General features: G+C 42.3%; 5 protein-coding genes across 5 annotated transcripts; 3 read left to right on the forward strand and 2 right to left on the reverse strand.

Annotated features, from left to right (window-relative positions):
* Positions 1-3,886: 3,886 nt before the first annotated feature.
* Positions 3,887-4,545, reverse strand: BGZ61DRAFT_96625 (uncharacterized protein). The gene is made up of 2 exons (XM_046257273.1): positions 4,180-4,545; positions 3,887-4,066 (listed from the first exon to the last, which is right to left on the reverse strand). The coding sequence occupies exons 1-2, from the start codon at positions 4,354-4,356 to the stop codon at positions 3,950-3,952; spliced, it is 294 nt and encodes a 97-aa protein (XP_046099832.1). The 5' UTR covers positions 4,357-4,545; the 3' UTR covers positions 3,887-3,949.
* On the forward strand, positions 4,505-5,430 carry BGZ61DRAFT_520768 (uncharacterized protein; the record flags this gene model as incomplete). The annotated part of the gene is made up of 2 exons (XM_046252462.1): positions 4,505-4,551; positions 5,003-5,430. 2 exons carry the CDS (start codon positions 4,505-4,507, stop codon positions 5,421-5,423), a joined length of 468 nt encoding a protein of 155 aa, XP_046099833.1. The 3' UTR covers positions 5,424-5,430.
* A 922-nt stretch (positions 5,431-6,352) lies between these two features.
* BGZ61DRAFT_496889 (P-loop containing nucleoside triphosphate hydrolase protein) lies at positions 6,353-9,487 on the reverse strand (the record flags this gene model as incomplete). Its single annotated transcript, XM_046251069.1, has 8 exons — positions 6,353-6,607; positions 6,986-7,248; positions 7,303-7,627; positions 7,721-7,987; positions 8,018-8,398; positions 8,447-8,732; positions 8,793-8,964; positions 9,085-9,487. The coding sequence occupies 8 exons, from the start codon at positions 9,485-9,487 to the stop codon at positions 6,353-6,355; spliced, it is 2,352 nt and encodes a 783-aa protein (XP_046099834.1).
* A 1,157-nt stretch (positions 9,488-10,644) lies between these two features.
* Positions 10,645-10,981, forward strand: BGZ61DRAFT_457920 (uncharacterized protein). Its single transcript, XM_046246694.1, has one exon. The coding sequence runs from the start codon at positions 10,741-10,743 to the stop codon at positions 10,945-10,947; it is 207 nt and encodes a 68-aa protein (XP_046099835.1). The 5' UTR covers positions 10,645-10,740; the 3' UTR covers positions 10,948-10,981.
* A 2,378-nt stretch (positions 10,982-13,359) lies between these two features.
* On the forward strand, positions 13,360-15,688 carry BGZ61DRAFT_361282 (NUC169 domain-containing protein; the record flags this gene model as incomplete). The annotated part of the gene is made up of 2 exons (XM_046241254.1): positions 13,360-14,004; positions 14,060-15,688. The coding sequence occupies 2 exons, from the start codon at positions 13,360-13,362 to the stop codon at positions 15,686-15,688; spliced, it is 2,274 nt and encodes a 757-aa protein (XP_046099836.1).
* Between the last annotated feature and the right edge of the window lies 1 nt (position 15,689).

A 15,689-nucleotide genomic window follows, 5' to 3' on the forward strand; every position in this document is an offset into this window, starting at 1 on the left:
AAGTATAATTTAAAACTCTATATTAAGATAGCTTAATTCTCTTATAATATATAATTACTATAGAAATAATATATTTAGTATTATTATTAAAAATTTTATATAGCCTAGAAAAGTATAAGCTTATAAAAATATATAAATTATTCTTATTAGTAATATTAAAGTTAGAAATCTTAAAAATATAAAATAATATAAGGGATTCGGCTAGGGCTTGGAGAGCTTTTATATACCTTATTAATAGATATATAGCATAATTAAGTAATATAGCTTTACTTGAATTAATTAATCTTTTTAGCCTTATAGCTAGAGGAGTCTTTTATAAGATTAGGTATACTACTCTAACTCTTATAAATAACTAGTAGAGAATTATTATTAAATTACTAGCTATAAAGTTATTATATAAGTAAATAAACTAAATAATAAAAAAATAAGTAACTACTTTAATATAATTAGATAACTTCTTAATCTATAAATTATTAGTAAAAATCTAATAGAAATATAATAGATAAAAACTTATAGTAATAAGATACTAAATAGTAATAACTTTTCTAAGAGAAATTAACTTCTAAACTTAAATTATTATATTTAAAATACTACTTAAAGATTTAATAATAAATTTAATAGTTAATTACTATATATTTCTATAAGTATATATAGCTTAAAATATTTACTAATAACTAAAATTATTTAAGTTAGATTTAAGATTAATAAAAATATTAGATTATTTACTAGACTATATTAAAAAGTTTTAATACTAAATTATAATATAATAAAGCTTCTTAAAGATTTAAGAAAATTAGTAAAATATTTAATAAGAAAATAATAAAAATAACTTACTATATTATATTTTATCTTATTATATTTATATAAAATATAATAAATAATTAGTAAAATATAACTATAAATAAGCTTAAAATATTAATATTTATTTTAAAAGTATAAAAAGTAAAATACTTTATTTTTATATTAATTTAAAAAGCTATTAGTATATATAAAAAAAAAGCCTATAAAATTATATAAAAATTTAGTAAAAAAGTTATAATAAAAAATATTAGAAAAAAAAAATAGAAATTTAAAAAAAAACTATTTCTAAAAGCTATAAAAATAAAATAAAAATTATTAGATATTATAATCTAATTTAAAAAAATATTAAAAAAAATTAAAAATTTATATAGTAAAATCTTTTTATAGCTAATAAAATAGCTATTTATAGCTAGTATCTTTCTAATAAATAATAAGTAAATTAATAACTAACTATAAGTAAAATATAAATAGATTTTAAAAAAGAAATATATAAGAATTAATAGCTAAATATAATAATAGCTAAATATATATAGTATAGTATTATTTATAGACTATAGTATTTATAAAATCTAAAAGACTAAGCTTTTAAGAGGGAAAATAATTATAAGAATCTTAGCCTAATTAGCTAACTTAGTAGGTATCTACTTAAACCTCTAATTTTATAGCTTTAAGATAATCTATCTAGAGCTTAAGATATAGAAATATATAATAGCTAATAAGTTACTATTTTAAGAAACTTATTAAGTTAAAGTTTAATATTATTACTCTTTTTACCTTTAAGTTCTATTTCTTATCTAGTTATAGCTCTTAGCTACTAACTCTTATACCTACTAAGTTAGTTAATTAAATTAAGATTCTTATATTAAGCTATTTTTTAATATTTAAAGAAATTTAAATAGCTTTTATTAAATTAAGTAATACTTTAATATTCTTAATATTATTTTATATTCTATAAATATTACTCTATTATAGTAATTATATTACTAAAAATAAATAGAATATAAAGTTATTAATATTCTTATTTAGCTTTTATAGTATACTTTATTAAAAGGGATATATAATATAGCAGCTAGTAGTATAAAATCCTACTATAATACCTTAATAGAAAGCTTAATTAAATTTATTTAACTCTACCTTAAAATCTAAAATAAGCTTCTTATAATCTTCTATATAAAACTCTATCTTTATAAGTAGTATATAATTATTAGCTTAGGATTAGTATTATTTAAGTTAATATAAACTTTTAAGTAACTTAAGAAGATAAAAGAGCTTCTTAGTTATATAGGCAATATTATATTTCTAGTCTTAAAATACTATATAGTAGTTAAATAATCCCTAAGTAACTATAATACCTAGCAATATAACGCCAACAGCACTTCTAGCGACAGATAATAGGTCTGCTATATTAGTGCGCAAGGGAGCAATTCGCATTAGGGGGATATTTGCAGCGGATAGCAGTTAAGAGGATTGAAGAGTATGCATGGCTGTTTGGAGCTGGGACTTTGCCCGCCTTTCACGCCTAACCGTCGTAGCAGCATATATCAGGCAGCAATTATATACAGGCAGCCCAAAAGTAGGAGAAGATTCTCTACTGCCTTAGCTGTATCAGCCCTGGATTATCAGTTTCCAATCAACTTGCAATATCAGCCACAAAACCATCACTCAAGTAACTATTATAGCTGTTATAGCTGCTAGCCGATTGATATTGGACAGATAACAAGATAAAGCGGGCTGGAAAAACACTCTTAACGCCCACCCAAACCCTGCTTTACTTTAAGCATAGAGGGAAAATATACATTTTGCTCTAACGCTCCAGCCAATTATGCGACCCGGGGGAGCCAGGTGAGCCCCGCCAGCATTAGCTCTCCCGCTCGGTAAGCAGGCATCAGCGCAGTTCATGGTGGTCAGTTCTGACGTAGATTCCCTCCAACCTTGCTTCTTTGGTAAAACCCAAAGACAACGTAACGCAACGCTTAAGGCGTGATGGATACAGATAGAAGTCAATAGAGGGCGGAGAACAAGCCGCATTTCCACATATTACTTCGCACCCCTAGCACCAAGAAAGTCTATATACACTAGCCACCTATATCACCCTGGAAACAGATAGAGATTCTGGAAGTTGAGGCTGGGCCGTGAATGTGGCAGTCTTAACAATTGTGGTATGGGATGCGACGTAATGCATCGGCGCGCAGTTTCTTATATTCCCTGAGAGCAAGAAGGCGGATTGAGGTACTAGAGGTATTTGTAGATATACCAACGCGAAAGGTGCTGATATGACGGAGTGCAAGATAACCCAAGTTCCCAGACCGTTACTGTCCCACTCCGCCTCCGTTTTGGAATTGCATCTTAGCCACTATAACCCGGATTCTAAGGAGATACCCAAGCCAACGCCATATACCATCGTCCCCCGCAATACGATTCAGATACCTGACCTTTTACAACACCAATATCACCATTCTTTTACAGTCTTTTTATTTCAACTAAAATATAGCTTAGCTATTAGCAAAATCAGACCCTACTACGTAGACTCGCACGAGGCATGCGAGCTCGCCTTAAGATTAGTTGTCGGCTGCAGCCCAGGGCTTCTCTCCCGTCTGACTGTGCCTAATATATACTGTGTCTAGGAATTACAGCAACTGCAATCAAAACAAATTAATGCATCTGCCTCCTCCACTGTCACTCTTCTATATAACATACTAATATACCCATTGCGAGAAGCGCCTTATAACCAAACACAGCCCACCTAATTGAGCAGTAACAGTATATATATACCGAGGGAATACCCTACCTTATTGCTAACGTTCAACAGTCACAAATACAGCTTGCCATCTTGATCGAAAGGCACTCATAGTGAGGATGATTGTAGTTGCAGTGGTTCTCACTCAGGAGAACCTCACACAGTTTCCACCACCAGGGACACGGCTTCAGGAGCAAAGGCAGATTGAAGCCAACCAACCGAGGACGCCTATCTTGGCCTGGATACGCCTTCCGTCTGGAAGACGCGGCCGATGCTAAGGTAGTCACCTGGTATCCCGACGGATTCAGGGCTGTGAATCTGTATGCACAGCGACTATTCTTGGCACCCAGGAGACAAGACCGGCCAAGCTGCTGGGCTCACTCGTCAAGAGCTTGTCTTACGAGCACATCGCTACGAATTCAGATGGAGACCAACCAACCGAGAAAGCCTGCTTGACCCAACCATCGCCACACTGACCCTGCAACCAGGATACAGACAACCGAGGGCGGTTGGGGGAATGTTGGTGGCCTTGTATGTGACGAGGTAAGCTTGGAAGCAGCTCGAAAATCAGCTTGGAGATCACCACAGTCGTCGTCATTGAGCACAGCTTCGGTTATCTCGCAAGCCGTTAGGGGTCATACAGCAAATGCCGCCCAGCTTAGCAGGGAAACGGCTCTTTTCCTCTCTCGGTGACCTGTTATTTTCTTCCAATTTCCATCGTAGACACGTTCAAGCCTGGTTGGTTGGGGTTTCATCGATTGCGGCCTCGAGCTGCTTTTGGTTTTTCCCTCTCCGAACGCACCCTGGTCGCGAGACATAACCTGAGATAGAGGAACACTCCTCGTCGTTGCGCGCGCGGCCAATTTGTATGGGACCGCTGTCAGGACCACTGTCACGGCGATCGTGCCGGAGATTCCGGCTTAAATATATAAGAATCTGAGTGGGATGCGATGATCAGCTTGCATGATGGCCGGCTCTGGTGCTGTTTGTTGGTTGTTGGTTGTTGGTTGTTGGTCCGTATAATCGGTCTTCTAGCTACAAAAGGAAAGTTGCATTACAGAATTACAGCATAAATTAGGCGATGGGAAATTGCGGTCTATTTGGTCCGATTTCAATCATGAGTCCAGCGAGCGGCACAATGACAGGTCTATAATCAAGGAAGGCTGTTTAAATCGCAACGGCGGCATATTCTCTATTATTGACTTTTCAACAGCTCGCCTTGACAGTACACTGGCCAACGCACAATAAATACTGATCACCAGGCTATTATAGCCATGGCAGCACAAACTGGTGCAAGGCTCAGAACTCTCCTGAATTCTGGTCATGCCCAGCTAAGGACCCAACCTATCGCTTCTGCACCTACATCGTCTCTGGACATCGATTCCTCCACCCTTCAGATGTCGGGTAGCAACGAAGCTGGTAACATCATCCCACCCGTTCAGACATCCCATTATCACGTCCTAGTGGACCAAAGTCAAACACATCCACAAGGGAGCCCTACCGTCTCCGCATAACGCAGGAGTCGCCGCAGACGCGCGCGACGCAAATTCGCGATGATCAGCAAGTGTTGCAGTTCATTTCGGGACTGAAAACCCTCCCTGAGGCGCTGGGCATCTTCGAAACGACCCCGCTATCTCGAGGCCAGTCACGTGCTTCCGCCATCGGTTGCGTTCGGCGCCATCACCGTCATCGTTCCGCCCGCCCCTATACCAATCGGTCAAACAGACGACTCCAGCCATTAATGAGTCGAGTGCTCACCGACTCGCAACCCTCCAATACTACCACGCGGGTTGTCCAGAATACAGACAAGCTCACCGTCGTGGCTCGATCGTACCTACGCGGGACTAAGTATTTCTTTAGTTTAGATGGCTCGCCCACGAATTAAACTTGAGACCAAGGGGTGTCAGATTGCGTCGCTATTGCGGAGACCTGCCCCTCTTAACAAGGCCAATCTGTTAGAGAGTCTATTTCCAACAGGCAGAAGGAAGATAATTGTTATTATATTTAATACCAATACGCAGTATTAAAAACCTGCTCGATTCCTTGGGATTTACTGCCTGTATTATATCGCCTTCGGATAGAATTCTTATATGTATTGGCTATAACGAGCTGGTATTGGATACAATGACAAACATTATATTATAAAGGAACGGCTGAATAGCAGTCATAACGCAAGTGTGGCAATTGAGCTAATTATAGAAACAACCAGGCCTTGATATAGTGCTACGATAGCTGTAAAGACATTGAAATTGAGCATTCTGTCTCCCTACTGATGTAGCATCTCTCTGAAATCGAGCTGAGAAGCTATTCTTTCATCGCTTACTAAAGAACCTCACTAAAGTTTCCACGCTAAAGTTTCCATGCCAAAGTTTCCACGCTAAAGTTTCTATGCCACACTAAAGAACATCCGCTAAAGAATATATACGGAGGACCATTTCAAAAGTTTTGTCCCAAGAAAAAGCAACGATATCCAGTGAACCAATTAATGCTAGGATAAGTACACTAAGTACTTCCCTCATCCCATGAGCCCTGAAAGAGGTCAAATTATAGCGCACTAGCGACCGCTAGCTCTTGGCCGGTGACACCTATTGCCTCTGAAGTTATAGAAGGCGTATCAAGGCCGTGGAGGATGGCTTTTGGGCTGAAGGAGGAAAGGGGGCTAGTTTACGCAGATGTTTCCGGGACGGAATGATGGACTCCTTTATGTGCGCCTTCATACTAAGTTAATGAGGAAGTAGGAACAATCAAGCCAGGCCGCTGACCCTGGATGGCTGAGTGTGGCTTGGACTAGAATGCAGTACCCCTTCATGTTCGTCATTCCAGATTGCTCCTTCCCTGTGATAGGTTGCTCACTCCCTCCCATTTAGCCAGAGTTGCCGACGAGGATGCTGCGGCCGGATGGTCTATACCAAGCACTCGCCCTTGTAAGGCAACGCAGTTTCGCATTAGAGCTAGAGCATCTCCAGTGCGGCCTTGGTGTTTCCAGGTAACGGCTAGGTTGGCCATGCTGCTCAGCATATGGGGATGCTCCTCTCCCAGTACTGTCTTCGTCGTCTCCATCACTCGCACCTGTAGCTCTTCTGCCTCCTTCTATCGCCCTTGGTTGCTATACGTCGCCGCCAGGCTGGCCATACTGCTCAGCGTATGGGGATGCTCCTCTCCCAGCATTATCTTCATCATCTCCATTACTCGCACCTGTAGCTCTTCCGCCTCCTTCCATCGCCCTTGATTCCAGTATGTCGCCCCCAGGTTAGCCATACTGCTTAGTGTATCGGGATGCTCCTCTCCCAGCACTATCTTCATCGTCTCCATCAATTGCACCTCTAACTCTTCCGCCTCCTTCCATCGCCCTTGGTTCCTAAATGTTGCCGCTAGGTTGCCTATGCTGGTCAGCGTATAGGGATGCTCCTCTCCTAGCACTATCTTCCTTATCTCCATCACTCGCACCTCTAACTTTTCTGCATCCATCCATCGCCCCTGGTTCCTATATGTTGACGCTAGATTAGCCATACTGCTCAGCGTATCGGGATGCTCCTCTCCCAGTACTGTCTTCATTATCTCCATCACTCGCACCTGTAGCTCTTCTGCCTCCTTCCATCGCCCTTGGTTCCAGTATGTTGCCGCCAGGCTGGCTATACTGCTCAGTATACGGGGATACTCCTCTCCCAGTACTATCTTCATCGTCTCTATTAATTGCACCTCTAACTCTTCTGCCTCCTTCTATCGCCCTTGGTTCCTGAATATTGCCGCCAGGTTGCCCATACTGGCCAGCGTATAGGGATGCTCCTCTCCCAGCACTGTCTTTCTTGTCTCTATCACTCGCACCTCTAACTCTTCTGCATCCATCCATCGCCCTTGGTTGCTATACATCGCCGCCAGGTTGGCCATGCTATTCAGCATGTCGGGATGCTCCTCTCCTAGCACATTGGCCCTCGTTTTGACTGCTCTTTCGCTCAGCTTCTCTGCTGCTTTATAGCTCCCTGTAGTGACTAAGTACCATGCACAATTCGTCAATAAATAGGCCCACTGCTCTAGGTCCTTCTCTAGCGGCTCCTCCTCTACTATTAACTTAATATGTGGCAGTAATATCTAATAGATAGACTAGGTCTTGAATGTACCGTCTGGGAAGTGTGTTAATATAGCCCATAAAAATATTTTTTTCCATCAGTCTGTATTGTCAACTATGGATAGCCAGATACAAGTGCAAAACTGCACTAGGGTATATATCTCACACATATCCCTCTTTGCTGTTACAGATACAAGTAAGTAGCCGCGGAGGACATCTAGATCATCCTCAAATTCGTCATTATCCTCGTCGTCCTTAAGCCCGTCTGCATTCTCCATTAGATTGCCCTTATAGTTGTAGAGTACAAACTCGGGGATGCCTTGCGGATTGAAGAAGCTTATAAGTGAGAGCAGGTTGGCTGCGGATGGTCTCTCGCGGCGTATCTATTCAAAGGTAACTTGCCACGTCGTAACCACGGAGTTAGAGACAGTCTTATCCCGTCGAAGATCCCCCGTATCGCTATTAAGGAGGCTGCCCTTCTTTTTATCACTTTCCTGGAAGGCGTCTAGGTATGTCTTTACTGATATGCAGGGGGCGCAACGGTTAATATATGCCGCCGCTTGGGTAATAGCCAATGGGATATAATCCAGAGTACGAAGAAGATCAGCAGCAGCAGTCTTATTAGAGTCTCTCTGTAGCTTGTTGTGAAAAAGCTGAAGGGCTTGGGCGTTATCTATAGCTGAGATTCTATAGACAGCCTTATGGCTTCCTATTAGCTTCTTAGCGGCGTCTATGCTGCGTGATGTAACGAGGATAATTCCATTGCGGCGTTTCAGTAGGAAGACTGCAAGTAGCTGCTACACGCTCAGTGCAGTAGGGTTCTTATCCGCTGGATAGTATACTGCCCTATCTCTTCCGGCGCTGGAGCTGGGGTAGAAGAGGTTAACGTCGTCAACATTATCCAAGACCATTAACCACGGGCCAGCTTCCTCTCTCTGCAGCCAGTCGCGAACTAACCCAAGTATGTCGACGCTGGGATCGTTTCGCCTAGGTAGCCGTAAATTATCCGCAATAGACTGGTATGCCTCTTCAAACCTTGGCTTCAAACTTGCGTGTACCCAGAAAATACTGGTTTGCGGTGATATATCGCGGATATGATGTGCAAATTGAATAGCGACCTGCGATTTACTACGACCAGTCAGTATGATAATAGTCTTGTATAAGCTTGTTAGCCACTCCAGCTCATACCCAAATCCGCCTATGCCTATAAGGGCCATATAACAAACGGGGCCTGTATATTGCTTCTTTATCCATACCATAATGTCGGGTCGGTCGACGAAGTCAGGATTGCGTTCGAATGGTAGGCTGAAGTAGGGCTTGTGAGCTATTGATGTATCCTTTTTGGGTTGGAGCGAGATGCCTTTGATTCTCTGCCTAATGTCGAGGAGAAGCGTACTATAAGGACGATGCCGTCAGCCTGGTCTATTGTGCTTAAAATATCCAGACGGTTTGCTGACTTATATTTAGTCGATTTGCAGACCTAAAGTGATAGTCTGTTTATAGCGTTCTAGGTTAAAGACGATATCGCTGACCTCCTTGCTATTAAAAGGCCACTTGAGGGCATGAAGTCCGAAATGGCGCATCGCCTTACGGGCCTTGCCCGGATCCAGCCTGCTCTGCAACTGGACCAGCTCTGATGTGCAGCTATTAACAGAGTCGACCAGTTTTCGCGAAGTCGCGAGCGCTTGATTATTCTGGTTATCAAGAAGATGCTGAACACCCTGGAGGATTGTGCCTAGGTCGTCCAACCGGCTTCGGAGGCGTGTGATGTCGGCCCTAGCGTTCCCGACAGCGGTGGAGTACTGGAGGCAGAGGACGGCGACTTTGGCGGACAGGTTGATGATTGCGATGACGCTTGCAGCGAGGCCCACAGCATCGGCCATGGCACGCGATAACATACTGATGGTCGGGGAAGTAGTTTCGAGGGAGTCTAGTTCGCGCTTTAACAGCCCGAGATGATGAGGGAGGGGATCTAGCAACGGTACTAAGGTGGGTACCCAACGAGGCTGCAGTGTGGCTGAGTTGCGGCTTAGACTTCCGCCGAGGAGGCAGAAGTGCTTTCGTGTATTTTGTAATGATTGGCCCGACACGGTACATCGCTATGCTGGGAGAGAGGCAACGGCTGATAGCGAAAATGAGCGCAATTGTGCAATGATTGGCCCGACACAGTACATCGCTATGTTGGGAGAGAGGCAACGGCTGATAGCGAAAATGAGCGCAAGAATCTGTTCTTTGAAGGCGCTTGCTCCCGTCGATGTCCGCAGTCAGCAGGCTCCTAGCGCTGTGGGGCATAGCGCGTCGTGGACGCGTTGGGTCGCTCACTGCTCCGTGAGCGACTGGAGTGTGGCGCGCGAAGTGCCATCGTCAAGGCCTGTCCCGGATTAGGGGGCACGGGACGGGTCGCTCGGCCCTGGACTCGTCCTGGCTACCAATCAGCACGAAGTGTTCGGCATCACAAGAGTGTGCTGACAAGATAACCAGCTGAAATCTAAGAATAGCCATAATAGCGGTAGTCTGCAGATCTCGACACAAGGAGGGTCATGATAATTGTGTCCACCACCATAACTGCTACATAGCAGCCCGGAGTTCAAGCTCGAACAGAGAGCACAAGGTGTCTGTTTTTAAACGCATGCGTCAGATCGAACACCAGACATCCGTTTGGACGAAGCAGCATACATAAACAACTAGCTTCTAGTCTGTTTTTGCATACCTGACGTCCACTATTGTCCTCTTGGTCGATGTACCTGCCCCGCAAACCAAAGCTTGAACCTTTACTGGCGCCCAAGGACATCCGTCTCGTAAGACGCGACGCGGTTCACCAGCTTTCACCAGCTTCTGCCACGACCTCAGCCACGTGGCTAAAATTCCACTCAGAGCCTGGCAGGCGTTGGCTGGGTCTCTAAGGTTCCCCTCCCACTCACTCTCTTAGGCCAATAGATAGAGGGTAGGCCCACGTGCGGCAACACCGCGTTGCCTCAACGGTAGTTCTCAGCCCATAGCCATCGCCTGGGTCCTCCATACCAGATGCTGGTGATAACTCTCCAGCTAAGCTTCGGACAACTACAAGCACGACAGAGATCATTCTGCCTTTCTGCCACGCCAAGTTTACTAACGCTGGACTGCTCACCGCAGCACCATGCCCGACAATGACAGTCGCCTACTTGCCCTCGACGGCGGCGGAGTCTGCGGCTTATCCTCGCTGACGATTCTACAAAATCTTATATCCACCATCGACCCCGACTCCCCGCCCAAGCCATGCGATTACTTCGATATAATCTGCAGCACTAGTACTTTAGCAGCAGAAAGGGACGGAAACAACACCCAACTCATTAACTTACCCTAGGGGAAATGCACAGAGAGTCGTCGCACAGGCGTCTTGGCCGGTCAGCCCGAAGCTGCACCAGATTACGCGTTTGAGGTCGGAACAATCTGAGGCTTATGTCTCCTGATAGGGAAGCATCTCATGAGATAGAATATCGGGTCAGTCGCAGGAGAGTTCGCTGGCAAGGCATCAATTGGGCCTGCGGCAGCCCGATATCTGAGGGAGGTTGAAGACAGAGGTTAGACAGGGAACGTAGTGACGGCAAGAAGGTTCAAATAAATCTCTCAAAAATGAAGGCAATAAATTAATGAAATCCCCAGCTGCCTCGAGCCCTTACGGACTCTCTAACTTCTCCCAGGAATTTCTAAAGAATTCAAATTCGATAGTCTCTCCTCCAAACAGATCCCTTCCTTCCCTTTTAACCTGATCCAGACCACTCTAGAGACATCCCTGCTAGCAACCAGCTAGCTCAAGCATTCCCAACTGCCTGTTACAATACTTAAGATATATTTAGTAAACTCTTTTTATTCAGTCTATACTATAATATTATTACTATATTTTATAAATTATAATATAATCTCTATAGTTTATAACTAAATAGATAAAATATTAAATAAATATAATAGTAGTAAGAAAAATAACTATAAAAAGAAATAGAAAAAGTAATAAAAAGAAAAAAGAAGGAGTTTAAATATATAAAAGAAGATTAAGCACTACCACTAAATAAGAACATAAGACAGCTATTTTAGACTATTATAAAAAGCCATTTTTATATACCCTATATTATACCTATATTTAGAGCCGAAGCGGTTTTCAGTTCCTGTGGTATAGATATCCTTCTAATAGATGGTTGGTAGAGCTAGGGTGAGCAAATATAGCATGCAACTGAGCAGCCCTAATTAAAAGCGGCGGGTAGTCACGTGTATGGGTGGGGAAAAAATCGTCTAGATTCGTCGCGTATTATAGATATAATAGGTTACCAGTAGTAAGGGCTCTTCAAATAAAATTTGCTATATTTAAAGTTAGTTGTTATGGGATAAGGAATGAGTATTAGAAGGGAAGTTAGCTCCTTAATAATAGGAGATGTCTCCCTTATATCTCTTTACTTAGAATAAGATTACTATCTTAAGGTTATTAACTGCAGATAGTAAGGTTGTTAACTATAGATAATAGGGTTGAAGTTAGAGGGGTTAAATAGAAGCTTTAGGCAGAGACTAGTAGGCAATAACCTTATTATTTAGCTATTATTTCTTCTAGTACTGGGTATAGCTTTTATTATTTATTCTTACTATTTAAAATTACTATATAACTTTAATTTATCTAATAATATTAAGTAAGATTATAAAAAAACTAAATAGAGTAGAAAGCTAGTATAATTAAAGTTTATAAGTTTTAATTTTAATATAATTTTTATAGTATCTTTTATATTTATCTAGCTATATATTTATTTATATATAATTTTTTTATACTTTTATAAATTATAATAGTATTCTATTTATATTATATAATAATATAAATTATATTATATAATAATATAAATTATATTATATAATAATATAAATTATATTATATAATAATATAAATTATATTATATAATAATATAAATTATATTATATAATAATATAAATTATATATTTAATTTATTTAAAAACTATTTAAATTTATAATTAATAAATTTATTTAATTTAATTATAAAATAAATTTCTTATAATATAAAATAAAGTAAAAATTTTTATTTATAAAAAATTAAATTATTAATTAAATAATTATATACTATAAATATAAAATAAATTTAAATTCTTTTTTTTAAAAAAAGAAATAAAATATTAAAAAAAGAAAATACTATTATATTTTTAATAAAATATAAAAAAAACAAAAAGAATTTATATAAAATATAAATTAATATTAAATTTAAAGTATATTTTATAATAGCTAGAAATCTAGTAATATTTTTCTATAAATATTCTAAGAAAACTAAAATTACTTAGAAATTACTTTAAATATTAATATATTATTAAATTATAATTTTTTATAATAATAAAATTATAATATTTAATAATTAATTAATTAAGAAAATAATAATATTTTATATTAAAAGATACTTAGAATTTAAAGTTCCTTCTTAATTAGAAGAAGGAAAAAGTATACTATTTATTTTTCAAGCTGACTTAACGCTATAAGTAGGGATAGCCTAGCTAGTACAGGCCTTATATACCGTATTAAACTCCAGGTGGACTGTTGGCTCTATTACACTAGCTACTTACTCCCCACTCCTTACCCCACTATGCTCACCGCCTTTACACCAAGCGCGGCAGAATCGTGGGGTCCAGTCTTTTTTTCTTCCAAGTGCGAAGGAAAAAAAAAAGACTTGTTCCCAGTGGCAGTGGTGTTGCTATTACCTGTCGGCGCAACTTCTCCTCGTACTCAACTTCAATGGCGCCCCTCATGCCCTCTCGCAAACGGAAAGGCCTTTCGGAGGCGATCGCCTTGGAAGATGACCTTGCGGATATCGAGCTCGACGGAGTCTTGTCCCAGAGTGATGATGAATCTGGACCTGAGAACAGCGACCTAGAGGATGATGTCGCCGATGACTCCGCTGAGGACGAGGATGACGATGACGATGATGCAGATGATGCACACAGCCAAGACGGCTTGTCGGAGAAGGGCGACCGGAATTGGGGCAACCAAGGCCTCAATAGCGACAGTGAAGGCCCTAATTATCGAATTGTCAAAGACGCCAACGGTCAGGAGCGATACGAGTATGCCGAGGTAGATCCCGTCTACGACAGCGATGACTCGGATGCCCAAGGCCCGGTCAACACTATCGGAAACATCCCCCTGTCTTTTTACGACTCGTACCCGCACATTGGCTATGATATCAATGGCAAGAAAATCATGCGCCCAGCCACCGGTGAAGCTCTGGATGCCCTCTTGGACAGCATCGAGGTTCCGAAGGGATGGACTGGCTTGACCGACCCGGAGACCGGAAAGCCCTTGAACCTGAGTCAAGATGAATTGGAGCTCCTCCGTCGCCTCCAGATGGGCGAGGTCCCAGAGGAAGGCTATGATCCATACCCAGTAAGTCGCGTCCCAAGATCCGGTCTAACGGACAATAACACTGACTCCTTATTAGGACATGGTGCCATACTTCACCAGCATTGAGGAGAAAATGCCCCTCAGTGCGGCGCCGGAGCCCAAGCGGCGATTCGTCCCTTCCAAACACGAGGCCAAACGAGTAGCGAAGATGGTCCGCGCGATCAAGGAAGGAAGGATATTACCGTACAAGCCCGCAGAGGAACGGCAGCGAGAGGAGGAGGAGAAAGAAGAAACTTACTATGACGTCTGGGCCAACGAGGAGCCTCAAGACCCGCATGTCATGAACATTCCGGCGCCCAAACTTGCCCCTCCTGGCTACGACCTGAGCTATAACCCCCCACCTGAGTACCTGCCGACGGAGGAGGAGAAGGAGGCCTGGAACAATATGGACCCAGAGGAACGGGAGAAGGAATATCTTCCCGCCAAGTTTGATTCTCTCCGCAAGGTGCCTGGCTATGGTGAGTTTGTCAAGGAGCGATTCGAGAGATGCTTGGATCTGTACCTCGCCCCCCGAGTGCGAAAGAATCGACTCAACATCGACCCCAACTCACTTTTGCCCAAACTGCCCCGCCCGGAAGATCTCAAGCCATTCCCTACACTGGGTCAGACAATATTCCGCGGTCACGACGGCCGTGTTCGAAGTGTGGCGTTCAGTCCTGATGGGGAGTGGGTGGCTTCTGGAGGTGATGATGGGACCGTCCGCGTTTGGGGGCTTAATGGCCATCAGGAATGGATGGTCAAACTTAGCAGCGAAGAGCCTGTGAATATGGTACGATGGCGCCCCAACAAAGAGACCTTCATTCTAGCCGCAGCGGCGGGCGAGGATCTCTTTTTCATGATTCCCTCCTTTGCTAGCGACGCCGCCGAGAAGGCGAGCCGCGAAGCCCTTGATGCTGGTTTCGGGTATGCGACGAACGGCACACAGCCTGCAACGGCTGGTGGTCCCAAGAAGGAGCCTCCCGCGAAATGGGCAAGGCCAGGAACCAAGCTGGAGGATGCCGGTGTCCTTTTGAAGGCCACCGTCAGGTCTGTCATCAAAGTGATCACCTGGCACAGACGTGGCGATTTCCTTTCCACTGTCTCACCCACCGGGCAGAGAAGCTCGGTTGCCATTCACACTTTGTCCAAGCACTTGAGCCAAATTCCCTTCCGGCGTTTGCCTGGCCTGGCTCAGACGGCCCAGTTCCACCCGTCTAGACCTCTTTTCTTCGTTGCTACTCAACGCATGATTCGATGCTACGATCTGCAGAGGCAGGAACTTGTGAAGGCCATCCAGCCTGGTGCCCGCTGGATTTCGTCCTTTGACGTGCATCCTGGTGGTGACAATTTGATCGTGGGCTCCTACGATCGAAGACTACTATGGCACGACCTCGACCTCTCGTCCCGACCATATAAGACGATGCGATTCCACGCAGAGGCCATCAGGGCTGTGAAGTATCACCGAAGCCTACCACTCTTTGCAGATGCCAGTGATGATGGAACGCTTCAGATTTTCCACGGCAAGGTGGTCAGCGACTTGATGGAGAACGCCACCATTGTTCCGGTTAAGATGCTGAGAGGCCACAAGGTTGTCAACAAGCTGGGAGTCCTCGATGTCGACTGGCACCCCAAGCAACCTTGGTGCATAAGTGCCGGTGCGGATGGAACTTGCAGACTGTGGGCATAAT

The sequence above is a fragment of the Ilyonectria robusta genome, assembly GCF_021365365.1.
Source record: "Ilyonectria robusta strain PMI_751 chromosome Unknown BGZ61scaffold_20, whole genome shotgun sequence".
Lineage (NCBI taxonomy): Eukaryota > Fungi > Ascomycota > Sordariomycetes > Hypocreales > Nectriaceae > Ilyonectria > Ilyonectria robusta.

Coding starts and splice junctions, on each gene's coding strand:
- BGZ61DRAFT_96625 (XM_046257273.1), bottom strand. CDS start 4,356: ATGTCTCGCGACCAGGGTGCGTTCGGAGAGGGAAAAACCAAAAGCAGC. Junction 4,067..4,179: donor TAAGCTGGGCGGCATTTGCT/GTATGACCCCTA, acceptor GTCACATACAAG/GCCACCAACATTCCCCCAAC.
- BGZ61DRAFT_457920 (XM_046246694.1), top strand. CDS start 10,741: ATGCCCGACAATGACAGTCGCCTACTTGCCCTCGACGGCGGCGGAGTC.